The 24,572-nt window shown below is 41.8% G+C and overlaps 1 protein-coding gene and 1 long non-coding RNA gene across 3 annotated transcripts in view; one reads left to right on the plus strand and one right to left on the minus strand.

Moving 5' to 3' along the window:
* Nucleotides 1-17,024, plus strand: part of LOC149873106 (uncharacterized) — a 45,808-nt gene extending 28,784 nt beyond the window's left edge. Inside the window, exons 2-4 of the long non-coding RNA XR_016441295.1 lie at nucleotides 10,074-10,188; nucleotides 13,901-14,017; nucleotides 16,848-17,024. This is a non-coding gene — a long non-coding RNA (uncharacterized LOC149873106). The remainder of the gene's footprint in view (nucleotides 1-10,073; nucleotides 10,189-13,900; nucleotides 14,018-16,847) is intronic.
* ARHGAP18 (Rho GTPase activating protein 18) overlaps nucleotides 1-24,572 on the minus strand; it is a 162,783-nt gene that overhangs the window by 92,746 nt on the left and 45,465 nt on the right. The window contains exon 1 of one of the 2 annotated variants that reach the window (XM_090038901.1): nucleotides 20,525-20,761. The exons of the other annotated variant lie outside the window; for it this stretch is intronic. Coding sequence (XP_089895027.1) covers nucleotides 20,525-20,637 — 113 coding nt within the window. The 5' untranslated portion in view covers nucleotides 20,638-20,761. Of the gene's footprint in view, nucleotides 1-20,524; nucleotides 20,762-24,572 lie in introns of those variants that run through there. 2 annotated transcript variants of the gene reach the window in all.

Genomic DNA, 24,572 nt, shown 5'->3' on the forward strand with positions numbered 1-24,572 from the left:
TTGATGGACTCCCCTAAGGGTAGGGATGGCCCATGAAGCAACCCTCTAGTGTTCCCTGGCTAGACAGTTTGCCTGTGAAACTCTCCAGGCTGGAGGAACATCAGTACAGTCCAGGTCTCAGGCTACTTTTCTACCAGAAGAAATTTCTTGTGGTTGAAATGAACATCTAATAAGCAACCATTGAGGTTACCTCCAAACTGGCAAAAGACTTTCTGATGGTGTCCTTTTGTACTGCATTTGGTACTTACTGATTTATCTAGATACAACCCCAACCAATCACAGTGGATCTAAGTTATTCTATTAGATGTCCATCCAATTTACTCCCAACCAAATGCAGGCCAGCTAATTCTGCCTTAGAAACACAGTAATTCATGGAGACTTCACAGGAGACGGGAGAACCCTATAAATGAAGAAATGGAGACTGGCTAAAAAGAGAAAAAGAAAGAGGTGATAAGTTTTTGGAGGGAGGGAGAATGTTTTGGTTGCACATTTTAAAGAGTTCCTTAAGTCTCCCTGATGCAATGCATTATCAGTGTACCCTGAGTACCAGTCCTGATCCCCAGTGAAGTCAGACAAGCAAAATGTGCTGTGATCTCCCCCCCCCCACCAAAAAAAAAAGATTGGGCATTCCCTGGGATCTTCTAAAAATGGATTTAAATTTGTATGATGTTTCCTTATTTTAAAATAGTAAGTTAATAAAACTGCTTCAGATTCTCGTAAGATAATGCTTGTATTATCTAACCTCCATGTAGGTTAGAATCATATTTACTCATTCTAGTCATGAGAACAGGTATTTCTACTCCTGTTGCAAAGCATACACGAGAGTGAACTGAATTCTGTTCCGTCTTGTAACAACAGCATTTTTTACTAAGTTGTGCCCACAGAGACTTAAAATTTCATGTCAAGCTCTAATACCTTTACTGAAATGGACCCTCAGAATTGCTCTAATTTCTTCCCTGTTTAGGCATGTAGTTGGAACCCATTTGATCCATCCACGGAATTTTCCTAGAAGTCAGTAGAAATCGTGTAAAGCTCTATGGCTTAAATATTTATAACAAAAACAATGCATGTAAGCAAGTGCCCTACATCCCAGAGGAGGAGGAAACCAGCCTCATTTATGGGGAGGAAAAGAAAAATTTTACTTAGGTTCTAATGCTCAATTATTTCTTGAGCTATATTGTTGATCCACTTAGTATTAAAGCCTTGAAATTGTCAGCACAGCTTGTAATAGGGTATGTGTGGTAGGGGATTACATTACTGTAAATGGTAGAGGAGAAAAAAAATCCACACTAATTTACACATAAAATGTATTGTTGCAAGTCACTTCCTTGTTAAGCATAGCAGTGATGGCTTCTGGTGATAACTGCTTGTAACAAAAGTATTGTGTCAGGCCTCTACGAGCCCCACCAATTGATGCCACTTTTTTAGTATGTGTTAGAAGTCAGCCACTGAAGTCATCTTGAATTTTTTGGCAATGAAAGTTAGCTCTCAATCCCTTTATTTTCATACATTTTGTCAAAGATTAAATATAAGGCTATTATTTTCTTGCAGTTTAATTTCCTTTGCCCTACTGAGTGCGAGTAAGTTTCAGAGTAAATACACACAAACAAGACAAAAGCATTCGGGGGAAAAACTATGCAAAATGATTTCATATATATTATTTATATATCCATCCAATAGAAAAACAGTAGATCTCTCTCTCTCTCTCTCTCTCTCTCTCTATATATATATTATGTATTCTTTGCATATATCCACATATTCTTTATAGATTTTTTGCTCCAAATGGGAGGCGCATATTCCTCATTAATAAAATAAAGGGATGTTATTTGTAACACACGTGCTTGGCAATTCAATATTATAGGTGGTGAATTATTTTCATATATAAGTTAAAAAGGCTAATTACCCTTAGCATATGTTAGTGGCATAGTGGGTACATTTACACATGCCTATTAATGCACAGCAATAAACTCCACACCATATCGCTTTGGGGCTTATTGCTGCCAGGAGCTCATTTGCACATGCCCCCAGGATCACAGCAACTCAAGTTGTGGCAGGGCAGGCCAGGCTGGCAGGAGGTCCCAGGAGTCAGCCTGCCAGCCCAGGGCTGCTCCCCCCCTAGGCTCACTGTGCTGGGCAAGGGGGGGGGGAGGGGAGGGGATGGCTGAAATACCCTCATGCCCCAGCCAGACCATCCAGCATCTAAACATGTGCTGCTGCAGTTTTAAAAACTAGTTTACTTCAGCCTTACAGGGATACACATGTAGATGCCAAGGTATTTACTATGCAGCTAATTAGTCAACTGCACAGTAAATGTCTTATTTGGACATGTCTATTATATTAAAAATTATTCACTTCAATAGGAAATGAGTTATAATCTCTTAATAATTTGTTTTGAAATTTGAATCTCTCTAAGATTTAGAAAAAAATACATTTTAATGGGAAACAAATTTATTGGGATGAGTGAAGCAACTGTATACCTGAATTGGATACTTCTGTCAACTCTTTACTAAAATATTCAGGTTTCTTAAAAGACATATAATTTTTTCCAAAGAATGTATAATTTTATTGGGTACAGAACCTTTTGTTGGGCCCTACTTGAAACATTTACAGTTTTAGGGGCTTTACTTTAAAATCAGCATCTTACTGACTAGCCTCAGATTGTTCTGAATGTTTAAAAAGTCAAACTGCAAAGATCTCTTATTTTAATATCAGTTCTTTCATATTTTAACAACATGACTTCCCTCAGCTCCCCCAGATTCCTACTTAGGAAGTCTGAATATAATAGAATGTAAAGTGAAAAAGGAGAGGAAAGTATTAATAGCTTTTATTGAAAGCGCTCCCTCTGCTCAGGATCAGACCAAATCACCATATTCAAGGTCAGAAACTAATTCTATTCCATAGCGAGACTAGTGCAGACTATGCAGGGTTTTGCCTTCTAGTGGAAGGCATGGCCCTCTTCCTTGGATCTCTTGAATACATTTTAGCAATCCTCTGGGATATTGGTCAGTCACCATGTCCCCCTGCCTTATCTGCAGCAGGTTATGGTGTTACGCTTTATGGTTGTGCCAAGGGTGATTATATTTTGTTACTAACCGGTTGGGCAATAGGTTTGTACAGGACAGTTTAGATAGGGGTGACCCTGCCTTTGGCGGGAGGCTGAATTAGATGACACCTGAAGGTCCCTTCCAACCCTACTTTTCTGTGATTCTATGAAAAAGAGATTTGTCATGAGAGGGAAGCAGTAAGCAGGCATTTGTTAAGTTAGAAATAAAATATCTGCAAGAAGATCTAAATAATTACAAGGGGATTAAATCTTAACCCTACTGAAATCCATAAACCATGGTTATCAAGTTCATCTAGCCCTGCAGACCAGATGAGGATTGTTGAGTCAGTCTGTGGCCATATCAGGACCACACATTGTAGCCAGCACATAGGGCCAGGCCAGAGTGGTAATGCATGCAGGCTCTGCCCTATGCCACGTGCAGAGTGAGTCCCAGAGCAGAACTAGAACATGCTGCACAGCTGGATGGGCCATGTGCAGGGTCAGTCCAAGACCCAGGGGAAAAATCATAGGTGGCTTGGTAGGATTAGATTTTTTAATCAGTAAACATTAATTAATAACGATTGCACCTTATACTCACAGACCAACAAAGAAACATTTGCAGTGTTAATAATCAAAATTTATACGAAGGGAACATAAGAAGAGGCTGCTGCCACAGTGCCCAGGGAGGCTCCTGCGGGATAGACTGGGCTGGGCGACGTGTGCATGGGCATGCTGACAGCACAACAATTTCCCTCATACCTGAGCTGGAGAAGGACCTACACCCCTAATTTCATGCAATCCTAAAACAAACAAACAAACTATAGACACTGAAATGAATGCTTAAAAAAAACAAAACCCAAAAAACAGTGTTATCCATCAAGATTATGAAAAAAAAAAACCCAACAAAACAATTTTTTTTTAACTTCTGTCAGGCCTAATCATAGGGCTCCACAGCTGGAACCAGCCTGTGACCATGTATTCGACACCCATGCCCTAAACAAATTCCCATCAACTTCAATGGGCCGAGGATTTTGCAAAGCCTGATATTTTAAAACAATGGAAGTACAGAGCTTCCTTCAGAAACAAGGTCAAATTTTGACCCCTACAGGAAGTCAAAGAGCTGAGAAAAAATATAATAGTAATCTTGATGCAAAGTTACTTGCATCAAAGCCACGCTGACCTAGAGCAGCAATGCCAACAGACTGAACTTCAACCTCAGTGTGCTGAATTATGGAATTGGCCCATCATGAAATAACTCTGCGACAGGCAGGAGGATTAGGAGAGTTATGAATTTTACATGATAAAGCACGTAATATATGTACATGTATTGCAATTATCTCTATCCTTATATGCAAGGCATGTTACGAATAACAAGCAAGAAAAAAAGTGTTAATAATTGCTACACTCAGGCTTTGATTTTTCTGTTTCAAACACGTAGTATGTCCTAGCACTTCAAGCTATTTACTTGATGAAGCACCCTCTCAGACTGAAGCACTTAAAGAACATAAGGTCAAGCTTTGTTCTCCCATAGAAATATCCATGGGAGAAAAAACTGGGAAGGGGATCTAAACTTACTGAATAGTCAGGCAGCTAACTGAAGAGTCTTCATAAAATATCTATTAAGAAAAACTTTTTAAAAATCTGCTAAGGGAAAAGAGGGTCCACAGAAAAGGAAACTCCCAGTCTCAGGGAGGGTACCCTCTCTGCACTGTTCTTCAGTAAGAACAATGCCATTTCCCTGACACTAGTGCCTGTTTAACACCACTGTCTTGGAGGGATTCAGGGACTAATCATATTCATGTAACATGCTTGCAAGCGACATTAACATAAATCTATACCATTCTAACTAAGAACACTTTGGATTGTAGCACTGTTTGAAAGGCTCTGGTATAACAGAAAACATTGATGCTTGCTCTGAATCACATTTTGCAATCCACCCCACAGCCTTCATTACAGGATTCTAAGCTCTAGCTGCAGCTTTCACACTGGATAATTGCTTAAGTAGGTCTTCCAGCTGTATGTCCTGCAAGACATGCACACAGGCAGATGTAGGGTTTCAAAAAGGGAAGGCAGATGGTACAGTGCATCCTCACAGATAACAACATTTTTCTCCAAGGAAAAAGGAACTAGAAGCTTTACTAATATGCTAGGGGCTATATTAATAGGTTTAAGTTCAAAACAAGAACAAAGGTAACTATTGGAATGTACATTAAGTTTGCTGTCATACCAAAATAGGCAAAAATAAAATCACATGTTGTTTCTTAGGTCCTGTCATTAGAATTAATTGTACATCTCTTTCACATTTATAAAACAAACTCTTGGGCATCTTGATAGGGCTTCCAATGCTTCTGTGAAAGTTATTTCCACACCTGAGCGAATGTTTTTAGTTAAGTTAAAAAGTCAGCAGCTGTGCTTAGGAGCTGCATTAATAAGAGCAGCTAACGGATTTCAGAATTGCAGAAGAAAGCTTGATTAGTGGAACATCAAGGCCTTTAAAACGTTTCTTAACCTGTGGGTTGCAAGAATATCTCAGAAGGGATGTGAACAAACTTTAAAAGGAGAAAAATGCGGGAAACTGTAGCTTTTCCCTTGCAGGCTGGAAGAGTTCAAGCCTGCAAGAGGCTGCTTGGAACATCCCCATGCTCCCCCCACCCCACACATGAAGGGGCTGGGGCCAGGGTTGGGACTAGCCACTGATGTTTACAAATGGGTCACAGTACAAAAAAGGTTGAGAAAAACTGCTTTAAAAGAACAGAGGGTTGCTAATACCTGTGAAATAAAGAGTTCAGAAGGAATCAGGTAGATTAGAATATGTTGCAAAGTCAAATGACTGCCTCACTAATGTCTAAGAGTGGCTGCTCCCACTGCCAAGTAGTTTGCCTTAAACTTTGGGTAGCCCGGGAATCAAAAAAATGTATTTGTCAGAAATTACATTGCGTCTTTAAAAATCATATAACATACCCATCTGACACTGTGACAATCCAGAAGGCCTGACATTATTTAAACATAATAAATACAGTATAAAAAAAGTAAGTGATATGCTTGCTGCTGTGGTTTTACAGTCCAACCTTTGAACTAATGGAGGTCAGTGGCTAAGCCATGGTACCCGGAAGTACTTTGAAATGCTTTCAAGGATGCCGTGCAAATATTAGTACTGTTATGTATGCAAACATGATTCACAAAATAAATCCAGAGTTTTCAAACAGGAATCATTAGTGCTGAAACATTCTACCCTGTTGTGGTCTGAGTTCTTTGCAACTATTGCTCTATTAAATTTTCCTGTAATCAAAAAAGAGTTGAAAACTAAGAGGTGGCATTTTCCAAGAAGTGCCTCAAGTCTACTGAGGAATGCCTTGAATCTAGAAAGGTTGAAAACCACTGGTCTGAGCACTTAGAACCATATTTTACTGATGTACTAACCCAGCTTTGACAGAAGCAACCACTGTGAACAAGCATAAAGAATACTTCCTTTCTTTTGGCTTATTCAGCTACCATATTTACTTGAAACTAAGATGAAGTTCCCCTCACTCCCCCATCAGCATGGTGCGGGCAAAGAGTCCCTTGTTTTAGATTCACATACAAAGCAGGGAGAGCAGCTGCTCCGGCTCCAACTCTGGCCTTGAGCACAGGTTGGGGCCAGGGTCCAATCCACAGCAGCTTCTTGGTCTGCCCTCTGCAGCTTCTGCATCTCCCCCACCCCACCCCACTTACTGTCAGACTCTGGCTCAGGCTGGATTCCCTCCTGGGCGTGCAGTACATGGAAAGTCTATCCCCTGACTGGCTGATCAGTGTCACCAACATTGCTGTAGGGTCAGCAGGGGCTGCCATAAGTGGATTAATGCACAGACTAGCTGGGCCTGGACCCAGGGGCCCCTACCTCAGTGCAGAGAAAACCGGGCAGCCAGACATGCTTGACATGGTCGGCCATGGCTGCCAGGTGCTGTTTGCCAGACCGAGCTGCAGCAGGACAAGGGCCCCTCCAGAGCTCGGTCTGTGCCACACGCACCTGGTGGGCAGCAGCTCCACACCCCTGGCAGACCTATGGGCAGGGGTGGCTACAGCTCCTGCCCTGGGTCTGGGGGGGCAGTGCATTCCAGTCCAGCTGCTGCTCCAACCAGGGACAGAGCCTGTGGCTGCAGGGGCAAGGTGTAGGTTATGGGGACCCTGAGCCATGGGGAGGGACCCCAGACCTCAATGAATCTTTATCCACCCCATTGGAACATGCTGCGCTTCAGGAGGAAACAGAGCCCAAGACGATTCTGACAATAAGAGAGTGGTGGGAGGGGAAGGTTCAGAGGCTGTGGTGAGCTAGGGGTGGGGAGAGCAGGGAGGCTGCAAAGGACAGAAGTGATGGAAGGCAGAGGACAAGACAACCCCCCCCACCCCAGCCACTGCTTTCTCTGATGTAGGGAATATACTGGACTGTATTTCTTCTAGAAAATTACATAAACAAACAGTTTTCATTATATTTCACATTTATTAAATACTGTGATGTCATCAGACTGTAGCAATCTTTATAGTGTAAAGTTCACTCCAAACTAAGGTATTTTTTTTAAAAAAAGGCATGAATTCTAACCAATATTTAAAACACTTCACAGTATATCATTGACTTGATGCCTCCATGACAATGTTGTAAGATACTGATATAGTGTTTTAAATAAAAGATAACTAGCTTTCAAATTTGTTCCATCTTTCTGTGTTTTGGCATTGCAGCGCTGCCAGGAGTGCTAAAAAGTAGTTCAATAGCCAAAAGGCTTCCATGTTATATTATATGATAAAAGTCTATTAAAGGCAAACAATTCATGCATACTGCAAAAGAACCTTTATGCAATAATTACCTTTTCATTAAGAATAACATGTGTGTGTATTGCTGCCAAATTGAGCTTTTAAAACTTTCCACAACCACATACTACTGTCCAAACTTTCATTGGTCAAAAAAATCCTGTATTTCTAAATGAAGAAGCATCATGGACTTTTTCTAGCTAGCCAACAATGTCATCAGTAAGCTGCTGACAGCCAGCACCAAGGCAAGCATAAGACTGGACAAATGAACAATGGCTTATGCATTCAGAGGCTAAGTAGACAAGAATCACAAAATGATGATGCACTCCCACCTGTGTTCCAGCAGCTAGGGGTGCTTTTACAGAGCTGTGTATTGTGCTAGTTCACAAACTATAATTCTTTCCCACCTCATTTATCACTGACCTTTCAAATGCCAAGCTGATTGTCTACTGACCAATGGTAATTTAGGGGTGCAAGCTTCCATGTGACTATTGCTTTTCATTTTTTCATTTTGGTATTTTTGTGCTGCAAAGCTGGGGTGAATCTGGGACACAACTTCAGCAGTGGTACTGGATCATTTAGATTCAGGACAGATTCCTGATCACCCCAGGTTTACATCACAATATCATTTCCCCATGGTGTGGTCCAAAACTACAACTCCATTTCATGCAGTAATTGTCCCTTGAAATGTCATAAATTAGGTCAGCCGACTAGCAGGATCTGGCAGTGGGCAGCTTCCTGGTCCAGGACAGCCACCTGCCAGGGCCCTACAACCACTCCCTTTTTTTTTTTTTTTGGAAAGCAAACTTACATTACACACAATGCATATTATAATCTCCCTCTCAAATATCTGCTTCTTTCTAACATGCAAAATTGTAGTGCACTGGGGAGATATCCTGTGAGCATACCAACCTTGAAGTATTCCTATAACTATATATTTGAAGCCAGCTTTCCCTACATACTCATCCACAATCCCAGCACAAACAGGTTAGACTATGTAAAACATTCCCTATTATTAGCTCAGGTGTGTTTCCTGCTAATAATAATGACTTCGTAATAAGGGCCATGTTGTCAACAGCAACAGTGAAAGAAATCCCCCAGTGCAAACCCAGTGCTAGGTATGGGCTGGGCTGCCCCACCTTCCTACCCGCTCTCCATGTCATTGGATGGTGCCCGCTGGCCCTGACCCGGGCACTGTATCAAGACCACAGGCCGAATCTGGCCCATGGACAGACTGGACACTGCCCATGTGGCCCACTGCAAATAAAAAGGAAAGCACCACTGTTGTATGACCTAGCAAATTACTGCATATTCCAATAAATATATACTTGTCTTCGCTTCAATCTTAAACTGAATAATACAGCCCCTAGCATATTAGTAAAGCTTCTAATTTCTTGTTCATGGGTGAGAAATACATGTTGGGCTTTATTGAATGATTCTACATGGCATCTGCACCCCAGCATTTTCTGTACAGTAAGTGCTTGATCCAGGAGCCCCTAAGTCAATGATACAAGCTCCCATTTACTTCAGCAATGCAACATCAAGTCCCTGAAGTAGAGTATCCAATATTAATAGCTTTTGTTAAGAGCTGAGCACTTCCCATAAAGCACTTCCTTATTGTTAACTATAATGTGTTCCCTAATAAGAGAGCTCTGGAAAAAAAGGGCTGCTATCAGAGCTTTGCTGCTTGTTTCCCTATTGTCCTGGCAATTACATAGAGATGGTTTTTAGCCAAACAAGAATGATAGGATTTAAATAAAAGGAGGCATTTACTAACTGCTATATAAACAGCGACCACAAAATTCCCTGCAGAGTTCTTATGTCTTACCCCTGTTTTTAAAGTTGAGAGCACGGGCCATGTCTGGCAACAGCCAAGGTAAGGGTCACATGTTTTTTTTAAACACTTGGGAACAAGAGAAAGATCTGAATGATGGTAGGCTGCAGAAGTTTTGACCTATCACTCAAGTTAGGCAGAAAATTAGAATTTACTCTCCTATAATTTGAAGCTAAGGACAGACAGTAATATATAACGCTGCAACCATAAATATATGATTATATCAGTAGATAGATAGATAGCAGCATTAGAAGGATAATGCTTTATGTATGAACTACTTCTGAACAAAATTATGCATCACCTCAGTGGCTGTTCTCCAACCCCCAAAACATATGGATCTACAATGGCTATTGAAGAGACCAGAGGTAAAAATTTTATTGTAGACTAATACAGCATTGTGTATTCCTCACACAGCATCAAGAGAGTGGTCAATCTTGAATCTTTTGTGAAAATGCAGCAATGGAAAGCAACTGACATTGTTCCACAGCTGTTTGGCAATGCAAGCCACATGTCATAGGAAGTCCAAAAGGTGAGATTTTTTCTGTAGTCAAAATATATATATTTTTTTACATTTAATTTCCCATGAAATCCATATTTCTACAAGCCCCACTCCAGAGGTCAAGGTTCAGTTGTACAATTCAATATTATTTGAACAGAACAACATGCATTTTATGTAATATGTTAAACAAAACTGTAAACAAACACGATTCTCTCTCAAATCGGTGACTAAGAACAAAGCTGAATATAGACTTCAAGAGAGAAACTGTAACTTTATAATTTAACATTTGCATTAAGGTAGAGCCTCCAGCCTCAGGGCACCAATGCTCTAGAAGCTGTACAAAATAGCTGTAAAAGACTCGTGTCTGCCATCTAAACAATGGGTAAGTGAAAATGTTATTTCCATTTTATCATATAAGCAGCTAAAAATGCATAGATTGTGTCTGAACATTTAAAAGCCAGTAACCAAACACAGGTCTTCTAGGTCACAAACCCATGCCTTAATTGTGTTTTTGGCCACCTGCTGGGATTATTTGCCACGCTCATTTCATCAATGTGCAGGCTGAGATCCTGGTTAAGCACCAGGAAACTGTGATGAAGACAGCTGGCCTAGTAACATTGTTTTCCCAGTATGTTACATCAGCTATTCTCAACCAGGGTGTTAGAGCCTTCTGGGTGCCACAACATCCTTCAAAGGGTGCTGTGGGGTGTCACCCAATGTTAGTACTGCTGGATGTGTAAAACAAATAGGAAGCAAATAGGCATCATTAGCATTGAAACATGGCTGACCTGTTTTGGTTTTCCTGATTCTTTGCAACAGAAAAACATGCCCTGTTGTTTTTCTCTATTCCAAAAAGCAAATGAAAACTAAGACCTGGCATTTCCCAAGGGGTGCCTCGAGTCAAAAAAGGTTGAAAACCACTAGATTACAAGGAAGCCATTCTGTTGAAGATTTTGTGGATGGATGGATAAGAGGCCAAGGAGCTTCTCTGCATTGCATTCCCCCCTTCAGTAGTAGTGGATATTGAACAGAATCTCTGGACAGCTAGTCACCCAACCAAAAACTACACACTGGGAAGTGGTGGTTTAAATCTGTGCTTTATAGAAGAACTAGATTTTGTTTGTTCTGCATCTAGATTCTTATAAAATATTCAATTCCACTTGTAGTTTTGCCAGATGAAATTTAAATTCACTGTCTAGACATGACAGTTCAGGATTCCTAGATAGAGATGGGTTCATTAGCAGCAAACTTTTGACATACCCTGTTGTTCTGTTCAAAACAAGTTCATTAGCAGAAGAGTCTAGACTGACAGTCAATGAACCATGTATAAAAGAGGAATCCACAACACCATTCACAACTAGACCTCTGCACCAGTTTCTGTAATTATGGGCTTAGTTTAGCTGTAGTATCCCAATTCATAGAGGAAAAAGAGAAACATACATATTTAGTAACTCTACGAAAAACATTAATTATAGAGAAGGTGCTCAAGTTACAAATGCTCCTGGAGCACCTAAAAATAGCCTTTTGAAAGCCTTAACAGTTTGCAGCTCCCACTACTCCAGTAACAGCTCATTTTATCAAACCAAGATACAAAGAGAGAAACAAATTGCAAAAATAATACTGTTTTAAGTTTTGCAAATGTTTACTAAGTGCAATACTAGGTGACTGGAAATGCCATTCAGGTGCATTCTAAGACAGGGGCTTCAAATTTAAATGCTCTCCTCTTCAAGTTATTTCCATTTCATGTAATGTATCGATATCTATCTATGTCTCATAACATTCTGAAACTTTGTTTGGCTCCAAGCTGCCAAGGGATCCCTGAAGTTCAATTACCTACGCTGTTTAGCTAGTTTTCAACCATTATACCTTGTCTGTAATACCTCACATAGACTACTATTTCTGACATACAGTATATCTTTACTAACATTAAGGAAAAGTAATGTACGCTGCTGCTTGCAGGGACCACCCTCACCATGTAAGGTTCCCCATGCAGTAGCCTAACTGGGGGGAAAGGAAGGAGGGGGAGTACATCAACCCTGGGGACTGACTTACAGAGGGCACCAGAATGGCTCCGTCCCTCCAGTAGTCTTTGCCATGGTAAACACAGCCTTTGGCTGTCTGGCATAGTGGGAGGCACAGCCCTGCTCCCATGGGTGGAAGCAAAGTGGCTACAGCCCAATCCCATATGACTACTGCAGCAGCTGTAGCAGTAGTAGCTGCTGCACAAGTTAGGACAGGTGTAGGCAAGACCCTGCTCCTCTTCCCCTTTCCTCCCCTCTCTCCAGTGGCCAGCATAATTGCTATGCCTCTGATCCCAGGAACTGTAGAAGCCAGGACAACAGTCCAGAGCCAGATTGCTAGTCTGTTGCAGTCAGAGGTGCACTGATACATCGGCTGGCTATCAGATCAGCACCAATAAAAGGAGAAATGACATTAATTGGTTACCAGCCTGTTTTGGTCATTGTAGCTAATAATTACAGCCATGTGCCACAAATTCCAGTGTGACCTGGTGCTAAAAAGGGCTATACACTTTCGGCTATTCACATTTTTTAAAAGGATGTTGGAGAAAAAATTAAATCAGAGATAGGATAGAAAAGCACCGCAAAAAAAAGTATTCAAAAGGGAGAAAATGCCCCACGGTGAGAAATTAAAAGAACTCAATCTGTTTAGTTTAATCAAAATGTAGATCAAGGAGTAACTTGATAAGAGTATGCATAACTGGGTACTAAAAGGCTCTTTAATCTAGGAGAGAAAAAAGACGTAACAAAAACAATGGCTTAAAACAATCCAGAAAAATATTGATTGGAAATATGAAGTACACAAATTTAATAGCAGGGGCTATTAACCATGGAACAAGGGTCATGCTGAACTCTTTATTTCTTGATGTCGTAAAAAAAAAAAAAAAAAAAAAATCAAGACTAGATGCCTTTCTGGAAGGTACAACCTGGCTCAAGCCCAAGTGACTGGGCTCAGAACAACTGGGTAAAGAGGAAGGGCCTGCAATGTAACTGAGCAGACTAGATGTGAAGGCCTCTTGTTGCTTTAAACTGAACAACTATAAAAAGCCTTCTGAAAGCCATAAACTCTAGATATTCTGTCTGATGTTCTGTTAGCTGAACATCAAACAGATGCTCAGCTAATAAGACAAAGTCTAGTCACTTTTGGATTTTCCTGCTTTCCTTAAGCAGGAAAATCCAAAGAAAACAAGACTTTGTTCAGGCAAAATGCAATAAAAATACTTGCATGTACAACTCCTGAAGGCAGAGCACACATGAGACTATCAAGATCACGTACAATCAGCTCGTGTGAGAAATCTTGGTTTTGCCAAGGCAAAAATTTACGACAAGCCAGAACATGTAAAACACTGGATAATTCCTCAGAATGGGAGAATAAAAGACAAATGAAAAGGGTTAGGTGCTCTGGAGATGAGCAGCAGAGTAAGGGGCTGTGAATGAACTCAGGGTGTGGAAGGTTCTACAGGCAGAAGTCAGTTGCCATGAACGATCATTGAATTTTCTGGTTCTAAGAGTGCTGGGGATTCACGCCGAAGTGCTGCATCGGTCAATATCTCATGCTGAACTTTAACCTAACTTGCATGCGGAGAAGGATGTCTACTGTGAAGGAGTCACTACTCATTGGAGCAAGATAGACAGGAAGTTTCCCTGAGGGAGACCTAGATTCATATCAACTATTGCATCTTTTTTCATTTCCTTGGTTAAGCTATTAATTGTTCTGATTACAGTGAGTAAATGCTGGACCACTGTGCAAGACGGATATTCGGAAAATGAGTAAATCTCCATTTTGCATGTACAACTTGTATTCAGTCCTTCATGGCCAAGCTTGAAACCACTATTTTCAGGTAAATTATTCTTAATACAAGTCTGCCTCAGAATCAATACGTTCCTCCCTTCTGACTTGTTTCTAAAGGAAGACCATACAGCAAGTAAGACTCTTTATGTCACGGTGCTGGCAGAATGGAGAATTATGCCCCTCTCTAGCTGTTCATATAGGAGAGAAGAGTTTACTAGTGCTGCCAGCTGATAAAGTCAGTCCAAAATCCCAAGTGGTAGTCGCATGTATTTTGTTGTTAAAGGTCCTGTATACCCAGATTCCAGATCTTGGATTGCAAGGTCTAACAACATAGGAAAGAGTGAGAAATTCAACAGCAAGGGCCTGGCTGCCAGCCCAAAGAGTTTCACATTTGCTCATTTCTCCAAGATAAATATGGTCAGCAGAAGGGCAGTGGTGCTAAGAGAATCAGGGGAGAGACCCAGCCATGCAGAATCCCCACAGCCTTTGGAGCTTGGAAGGTTTAAGTGGTCCTGGTGAAGGCAGAAAGACCCTAACCCTGAATGCTTCAGAGTCCAAACAGCTTTTTTCTCCTTCTTTGGGACCTCAGGCAGGCAGCAGATAGCAGGAGTGCACAAGAAGGCTGAGTGACAGCAAATAAACAGTGAGTAACTACAAAAAAAGAGGAAGAACCATGAAACGACTCAGGAACAAAGAGAGGAAGTTTGAGACAGCACCAGAGGGAAACACAGGAGGGCAACTCAGTTGCTACAGACAAAATGGGGTACAGGGTTAAGGAAAAAAGGACAATATTGACAGAGAAGAGGAAAAAAAAACCAGAAGAAAGAAAACCAAGAGGAGGTCACAACAGATGTGTTTTTTATTATATTCCTACCTGTTAGCTTGGATGCTTAATTAGATGCAAAATAATTGGATTAATTCAAGGATACAAGATCAAATTTTTAATTAAACATTTTATTTTCCTAGAGCACAACCATAACCAGTCATACCTGTATTCAGCACTTCAAATATTTGCTCTCCCCCATCCTTTATTATACAGTCTCCATTTCAGCCTTTATCCTTGAAACACTTACATCTGTATAATCTTTTTTTAGTAGGGGAATACACCAATGAGTTCAACTGAACTTTTAGCATACAACACATTTACACATGTGCGCAAATGCCTGAGGAATGAGCTACAAAGTAGTGCTCATGCTTGGGATACTATAAATGATGATAAATGATCAAACTGGTGAAATATCTAAGGTGAAGAAACACACAGAAAGAGAAAGCAAAGTTTCTGACACACACACAAGAACACACAAGCAACAGATAGCATACCTATGCAGTGGATAGGTGAGGGATTTGGGGAGGAGAAAAAAAAAAAGCGTGGACAAAAAGTAGTTATTAAAATAAACTTTGACATTGGGTCAACTGTCTCTGGTCTCTCTCAAGATTTGGAGGCAAAACTGAACTAGAGTTAGAAACCACCCACAGGTTTTTCTTAAACTATAATAAAGAGAAGAGATTCTAGCAGTTGTTATGGTTACACAGAATGGAGAGTAAAACAGGAATAAACACTGGATTTCTATGCAGTGCAAAAGGATCCAGTATTTCTTTCAGACAAGATCTGCCAAATAATACTCTAGATTGGCAAAAATTAAAACAACCACAGTGTAGGCTGTTCTAGAGTTCTGCATACTGAGACCATGCTAATGCAATCCTTTTCTACAAGAGATACCTAAAAAACTTTGCATGCTTTTCAAGGACCAGCTAGGAACTGCAAAGCAGTTTATAATCCTTCACCCACCTGCTGATTTTCAATTTAGCTCTGGTAAACTAAGACTTCTCTAAGCTCATAGAGAGTAAACCGACTTAGTTCTATAGTAGTCTTATTTTTGGAGTACAGAATGCATTGGCTCTAGGGCTGCACATTGTGAAAACAGATTCCTTAGATGCGTCAGAAAAATTGAGGTTACACTTCTGTAATCTCCAAAAGTTGAGGATCTATTTGAAGTACTAACACAGTGACAGCATCTTCAGCACAGTCAATTATTTTATCATGACTATTTATCAGAAGAGCTGTTTTATTACAGTATAATCACCAATATCTGGGATTGTGATTACACAGCTTCCCAGTGAATGACAGTCCAAATCCTGTAGGCTCCAGATGAGTTAAATGTTACCTTCCTAATCTTGAATTGTGATCAAAATATTAAGATAAGTATTTAAAATAAGTATGTGGGTGCCATATTACAAAGACTGATGTTGTTTGACTAGGATTAGAGCAAAATGCATATAATACTTTCACATCCACAATAAAATTGCAACTCTTAGGGCATAGAACTTGTATGTGTATATTGTGGGGCATGAGGGAAGCACCCAGTTTTCACAGCTGTTGGAATTTCCTGCACTACTAGCCTCTATTCCTACACAACCAGCGATGGCAACTAGAAGCAGAGCTACCCAAAGAACATAAATCCTTCCATTGAGGAGCATTATGTTTTTAAAAACACTGGTCTCTAATCAGGATAAAAAGTCAAGCATGAGTATTTCTTGTCCTCATGGAAAGAAATGTGAATATATATATATATATATATATATATATTTCTAGAGAACTGAAATGAGATTTTTTGGCCTGCCAGTTGCCTGCCTAGAGTTCAGGCTCATTTAACCTACCTCACAGCCCAGTTGCTTGTGTGCTTCTCCAAGAGCCAGGCTAGGAAAGAAAGCTGGGGGGGGGGTAAAGAGCTTGGGCTCCCAGCCCCCTGAACCCACTGGAAGGCTTTTCTCAGTGTCCTGGCAAGTGGGCTGCAGGGGAGATAGAGTCCCCCCATCCTGGTTCCACTTTCCAGCTGCATGCCTTGAAGGCTTTTGTCAATTTTGCTTTCTCCCTGCAGACAGCCTTCCAAGCAGGTGACTGTCATTTCAACTCTCCTACCAGAAATACTGAATTTTTGGAAAGGAGCCTGAAATTTCTTTGGATAACATTGACTCAAAGCAACTTGGAAAGAGTTTACCTGGCCTTTAGCATATAGTTCATCTGTCTGCCTGCAAAACTTGAGAAATGACCTCTCACAAAGAATGAGATTTACATGGAGTTACTCCCATAATAAACAACAAATGTAAGTGTCAAAATCTGGCCTCAATTAAGCAGCACGTAGCAAAGCCATGACTTCCAAAAGTTAAGCCAAATCATGTCCAGGTATGTAAAGGGTTCTATTTAATGAACCAGTCATCCATCTCTATTTCATTTAGGAGTTGGAGAGGGAGAGGGAGGTGGAGTGATGTCTTATAGTATGCAGCTGAAGAAATTTTTTTAATTAATTACACACAATATGCATGAATTTAAAATATGCAAGTAACTGCATGAGTCTATGCATTATACCTTTTATGAAATCAAATAGTGTATTTTATGTAGCCAGATAGCATGATGCCTATTCACCATGTGGAAGATACGAAATGGGCTTAAGCAGCATTTAGCAGTTCACAGATCCTGTACTAATATTATCTGTCAGGGTGTATTTCATGTATAATCCTCAGTGAACAGAGAAACCCATTAAATGACAAGCCCATATATATAATACCAATAAGGTTAGTATCTACAGCACTTTGAGATCCCCAGGTAAAGGTTATTATTGTCATGCGAATGATCATTACTCGTGTGTGTGCTCACTGCCTGGCTGCTGTTCTCATACACCATGTTGTTTCAAAAAGCAGAATGATACTTTTTTTGTTCCACATGTCCATACCTAGATCTTAATCATCTCTAGATTTAGTTCCTAAAATTGAGGGTATTAGCAGCTTCCTAAACTGAGCTCTCTGCTTGCTTAGTTTAAGTATACTGCATGATATGTAAACTCTAACTACGCAGATGTTTCCATAATGCATGCTTTGAAAAGGTGACTTAGATATATTCAAACTGCACTGCAGAGATTATATTTTTCTTCCACATGCAGAAAGAAGTTCAGTTTGGCTGGGCCTTCCTATCAGCTCACATAAACAGGGCTGCAAAGCCAGGTCTGTTTGCAGGAATTCCCCCCAGTCTATTGAATCCCTACTGTGGCTCTATCAGGGAATCAAGAGGTAAGAAAAAGTGACTGAGGGATTAACCTCTCTTTGCATTTCATTCCTTCTCCACCCCTTTCTTACCTTCCCAGGTGGATCTCTCCATGAGAAATCCTTCTGACCTCATTCAAATTATTGCAGGTGGCAACTCCTCCTACAAATTGCCCACTTGAGGAAACCAGCATTCAGAAGCAGCTACCAATTACAGGTAGTGAGTGACCACATGGGAATGTTGCTCCTCAGCTAGCTCTGTTACCATGGGAAACAAAGTGAAGGCCTTGATACTGTGCTCAGAAACCCTGGGCCTCTGCAGGTTACAAATAACTGTAGGTAAAAAGAATCCACCAGGCAGAGGAAAACAAATCAAAGCAGAATTGTTTGCCCACATTCAGAAGGCTTCCCTAGACAGGCTTTTTCTTCCTGTCCTCCCTGTCTTTTGAAGACGTGTACAAGTGTAAAACATCCACGAAGGCTCAGGATCCCTACTGACTTCGTGCTGATGAGTTTAACAATTTTCCGTCATCCCAAGAAGGGATGCTCCTCCCCTGGCAATCTCTTGTGCTACAAATACCTTGGTCTCCATGTTCCCTAGTTCTACTTGGGAACATGGGTGAGGATCCTAGAAGTGAAACTGGCCCCTTGCAGCCATTGATGTGAATCAAACCCACAGTGTCCCTCAGGCCCCTGTTTAAACAATACCTAAAATCAATGAAGAATGGATATTCAAAGCAAGGGAAGGGTGAAAATGGTTTTCTTGCCATTTGTCTACCTAAGAACTGTTATTTGGTAACAAAGAGACAAAAAACTGCAACTGCTGTGGTAAATTAAATAAATGTGCTATTAATTTAACTTCATTTGCTAAGTGGGACTATTGATACTAATGAGGAAAGGGATGGATGGCCTCATGTTTTAAAACACTGGACAAGGACTTTCAGTTCATCTCCTGACTCAGCTACACACTATGCAAGTACAAGTCATTTCATACCCAACCCCCCCACCCCCATTTGTTAATATCTCTGCAAATCCCTTGCCTAATGAAAACCTATCACCACCTTTAATGACAGTCTCTGCAGAGAAATGGTTAAGGACTGAATGAGCTATGGATGGGGAACTCATCTCCCTCTGGAGGAGAAGGGGGCTAATATAGTTAAGTTTGCCCCGTGCTAAATCCATTTCATGAAGTGATCAGAGGTCCACATTCAGGTCAATCAAACCCTTTTGCAGTGCATCAGGGTTGTTTTTTTATGGGGGGGGGTTGGCAAAAATGAATTAAGAGAATGTTTTATCCTTCAAAGAGCAAAACAGCATAACCTGTAAGAGTCATGGGACAGTACAATGGTTAATAAACGGGAGTTGATCCAGACAAATATTGTGCAGTAGCTTCCACTGAAGCAGCCAGCGGTAGTTGCTCATGCAAAGCTCTTCTCACATACAGGCACTGAAGGCATTGTATCTCTGAGTAATGCAAAGTAATGCACACTGAAGAACTAATTGAGTTATAATGGCATTCATTTATTTTCAGCCCCCAAGCCTTTTCAACTAGATGTCTTGGCAGCAGCCAGTATTTACTATTTACAACGATGGGGCATTAAGTCTTCGCTAAGTAAGTACGGAGGTCATTAGGGGAAGGAAAAAAAAACAGTTTGGAAAGAAAGAACAAAGTACACAGAAAGAGGAAGGCTATTTGCACCTCAGTGATCATGAAAAACGAGTCCTTTCTTGCCTTGTAAAACAGTTTAATATTAACCACATTACCTTTTCTCAGGAAGCAGCAGCTTTGGTAAGATAAATAAATAAATAAAACTTATTGTAATGGCAAGTAGGAAAAAAAATCTATAACAGTGACTTGTGTCCAACTCTTCCACCCCCACCATTCCCCAAAGTAACACAGCAGCTGTCGTGCTCAAAAACTAAGATCAGAATAAGTCTTGCTGTTTTGCTCTTCAACAGACCCTGCTTTTTATGCAGTATGATTTTGTTTTCTGACAAAACAAGGGCTTCTTCAAGAGAAGGCTCTCTCATTTGGCATGGCCGCTGTGGTCATTTGATGCACAGATGGTGTATTAGGAGTTGTGCATGTTGGGACTGATCAGAATCTGGACCACATAACAACACTCTTGCTCTCCTAACAAATGGGAGGGTGACACTGCAGACATACATTCCCTTTCCTCAAGGGACTGGTTAAGTAACCTGAAACTGGACTTGTAATTGTTGCTCCCAGTTAGCCGTACGAAAGAAGATTTGCCATTAAAGATTTCAACATGGGGGGGGGACTCTAGTGCCAGGGCTGGCAGTGCACCTGTCAGCAGTGCCCCCCTCCCCGGCATTTAATTACAGGCAGTAATTTCTGACGTTTACTGAGCTTTGATCATCTGGTCTGTCCAACGCTGGGGCAGCGTCGTGCCTACGCCACAATCGCAGTGTAGCAGCTTCTCCCCCTGCTCACACCGCCTCCTGGTTGCTCGTTTTAGCCGAGCAGGTGAAGTTTCCCCCCCGCTCCGCAGCTTACCTTGCGGGACAAGCCTCTTCGCCCTCTTTAGCCTGATTCCCCGCCGCCGCATTGGTGCCGCTGGGGTGGTAAGCCGTTAAAACAACTCTCTGGGAACCAGACAGCCAGCTCATGGTGCAAGCGGTAGCATAATTTCTGAAGATACTAATGAAGTTCCTGCCTCGCCTGGAAACTCAGCTCATTAGTATCAACCAACTCCTCCTCTGAAGATCAGGGTTGGAAACAAAGAGGGAGGGAAGCAGGGGAGGAGTTTATTTATGTGAAATGCTTCCTGTATCTCCGATGAGACTCCGAGGCATGAGCTTTTCATGTAGTGTTTGACTATTTTCACGTTCAATTGCTTAAGCAGCTGAGTCAGATGCATCTAGCTACTCGGTACAAACAAGTTTATTCATAGACAGTGCTCGTTTCCAGGAAAAAAAGGTCGTTTTGTTTTTTTTTCTCCTAGCTCCTGCTTCCAGCCGATTATCCTCGTTGGTTTTGTGCAGCAGGAGTTACGGATTTCCTTTCTCTTCTTGGTGACCAAGATCAGAATTTTCTGAAGATACCCGGCTGAATTCAACTCCACGGAGCAGAGCACAGAAACAACACTGGAGAGATGCTATATGCTCACGTATATGCTAGCATATGCTCAGTAATGACTGCCCAGCTCTCCAGGCTACAGCAAATTCTGTTTTTGTGTGTTGGAGACTTTGACAAACTTACACACCAAGCTTTTTCCACCAGAAGTGAAAGTGTGTATACAATGAGGATGCAAACACAATTATGATAGGGACTGGGCAGACTGGCAAATTAAAAAATCCCTGCCTATAATCTCAACCCCTAATCATGCAAACAATAACACATTTCATTGTTACCATTGTATACACACTTTCACTTCTGGTGGAAAAAGCTTGGTGTGTAAGTTTGTCAAAGTCTCCAACACACAAAAACAGAATCTGCTGTAGCCTGGAGAGCTGGGCAGTCATTACTGAGCATATGCTACTGCTATGAAGAGTCCTAGTCACTTTATTGAAATAAATAAAGTTACTCATATGCTTAACTGATTGCAGGATCTGGGCCTGCTTTGTGACTAGATTCAGCTGAGTAGTATAGCAAATGCAGTATGAAGAGAGAAGAGTGAGAATGCAGCATCCCAAAGGCTCTGAATCACTTAAAATGCTTCTATGAAATGTACAACTACTAGAAAGTAATGACAGCAGTGTTCAAACGAAACTTTAATTTTAAAAGCATGAATGGAACATTACACTCAAGAATCAAAAGACACATTCAATTGATAGATCCCAGTCCTGTCTGCAAAATTTGCTTGTTATTCCAGGTATCACCTAATAAGACTATAGATGGAAGAGATAAGAAGAAAGACATATTTTTCCATTTTTCTTCTATTTCTTTTGTGCACAGTCCATCTCTCTGACTCATTGTAGACAATTTCTCCTGTTACTTCTTTACCTGTTTCATCCACAAGATATTTTGGTTTTGTTTGTTTTTTTTAAATAAGAAAAATATTATTGTAAGACTACAGTAACTAGGAGAGAGAAATAAGGGCAGGTTCTCTGTCCCCACTACAATCAGTAAGCCAAGGTGGTGCTCTGAATCACAGTGCCAGTAGCCCCAATGTCCTTGGCCAGCCTCCTGTCCTCAGTCTCCCAGTATCAAGAGCCGGGAGGTGAGGTGAACTGGTAATGTGGCCCTACTATGTCCATGAGTTCAAGCAGTCACACATATCAGCTTTTTAGTTGCTTTGTGCTGAACACACCAGAGCAAGAGTCAGATGTGAGACCATGGTCTAAGGGAGACAGTTCAAGGTTATGTTTTGCACAGCACCCATAATGTATCCCTTTTTGCTTATGTATTCAGTGTTTAGGATTCATATATGCCTTACATTTACAGAATGTTGTGTTGCATCTGAATTATGGTTGCTGTGCACCGTTAACGAATTACTTGGATTCTGCATTATCATACCTTTTGAATCACCTTGTTTCTTAAAAAAAAAAAAAAAAAAAAAAAAAAAGAATCAAAAGTTCTTCCAATGAAATGAATGTTTCTGTGTGTAGATATAATACAGTGCACAATGTAAATATCAAACAAGTGCAGTGTAATGTGAGCTATTTGCCAGAATGCAAATACATAAACATCTGACCCTTCTTTTAAATCAAGGAGCACACATTAAAATAAGCCTACTATAAATGGCAAAGGGTAGTCCCTTTATTTTTCTGCCTGCTCAATCTTCAGAATGGAGCAGTCACCAAGGGACACCCCAACAATTTTGACCTACAGCCACTTTAAAATGATTCTTAGCTAGTATCCTAATGCCTTGCCCTTATGTGTGAACACTGGGAGAGTCACCAAGCAAGATCAACCTGTCCTTCAAAGCTAGTTCTGAACACATATGCTATATATAGCCATTGATTTGGCAGAGTTAACTAGTGATATCCTTGACCTCACTAAAGCGGATAAGAGTTTTGCCAGTGAATACAGTGGAGTCAGATCTTAAACCAATGGATCCCTGGTTAGAGGGGAGGCAGTTACAGAATACCCAGCTGGATGTGCCATCAATGTTGGAGGAGGAGGAGAAACCCCATGGAATTGGGAGAGGTCTCTGATTACAGAGCCATAGGAATCTTAACCGAGTTTTGCTAGGCCAAAAATTGCAGAGGTTCCTTTAATCTAGTTAAACCAGCCAGGGCCACCTTCTGCCTTGGCTGTAGGTGCCATCTTTTCCGATAACACACCCCAATAGATACTAAGCACATTTTTTTTTTTTTTTTTTGAAAATGCATTAAGGAAAACAACACCCCCCCCCCCCAAAAAAACAGCTTTTCAGAGAACTGAGTGGCAGCAACAGGTACAGGAACCAAGCCTGCCACCAGCCCCACTTGCCAGATGGGGGCCTCGTCAGGCACAGCCAAAAGCACTGGGATCCAGGGCCATGTGCCGGATTGTTCCTGCACACCAGGTCCAGGACCACATTGTCACGGGTGGGGCCTAGGAGTGGCTGTAATCTCCTGAGCGCCCCCTGCTGTGCCAAGTAGGCAATGCAGCACCCTCTACTCGCCCATCACGTCTTTGATGTTATAAGGTTCAATATGGGAGGCTGCTTCTTATCACCCTGGACACCGCGCTGGTACCATCCCCCCCGTTGCGAGTGGGGTGACCCAATACCCCACTGCCTTATGGGCAGTGCGTGCCTCCTACCTCCCCTTTAGCACACCCCAAGCCTCGCAGCTCTTCCTGGATGTTATTAGGTCCTTACCCTTCGGTGCCCTGCCCAGCGCCCCTGGGCCTGTCACGCAACAGGTGCCCCTCTCTGGCGCCCCTGGGCTTGTCACACAACAGGCGCCCCCCTCTGCCCTTAGCCCTATTGGGCTTACTGGTGATGCTTCGATCACTGGGCCCAGCAACCTAAGGCTTGCCTAGCCCCTCTGGGTTCCTGTCTATAATAAATAACTAATTAGGCTCAGGCGACCTAAGCCTTACCTGGCCTCTCTAGCCCTTCTGGGTCCTTGTCAACTATTAGGTCTCCACTTAGGCTCAGGCAACCAGAGCCTTACCTGGCCTTTCTGACCCTTCTGGGTCCCCACCACTGTGGAGCCCCTCTAAGGTCCTTTTAGTCCACACCCCTGCTGGGGCTTCTAACGATCATAAGTGCCCTGCCTACTCCTGGGGCCTCTCTTAGTACCCTTGTCTACTCCTGGAGCTTCTCTCAGTGCCCACTCCTGCTCCGAGGCTTCCCTCAGTGCACTCACCCTCTCTTGGGGCCTCTCCTTAGTGCACTCGCCCGCTCCTGGAGCTCCTCTCGGTGCACCCTCTCGCTCCTGGCGCTCCTCTGGGTACACCTGCCCCCCAGGGTTGGGGTTCACACCCCCCAACACTGCACCACGTCAGTGCAAACTGCTATGCCAATCTGGCACCTTGCCCTGTACCCCACAGGGCACCAGGAACCCCCAGATTACTAGGGAGCTCCCATGAGGCCTCCTCACACCCCTACAGCCTCACCCAGTCCTCCGGTGTAACACTAACAAACACAACCATGAGCCAAACGGCTGTA

Source organism: Crocodylus siamensis, chromosome 1 (assembly GCF_052110815.1).
Source record: "Crocodylus siamensis isolate JL-2025a chromosome 1, ASM5211081v1, whole genome shotgun sequence".
NCBI lineage: Eukaryota > Metazoa > Chordata > Crocodylia > Crocodylidae > Crocodylus > Crocodylus siamensis.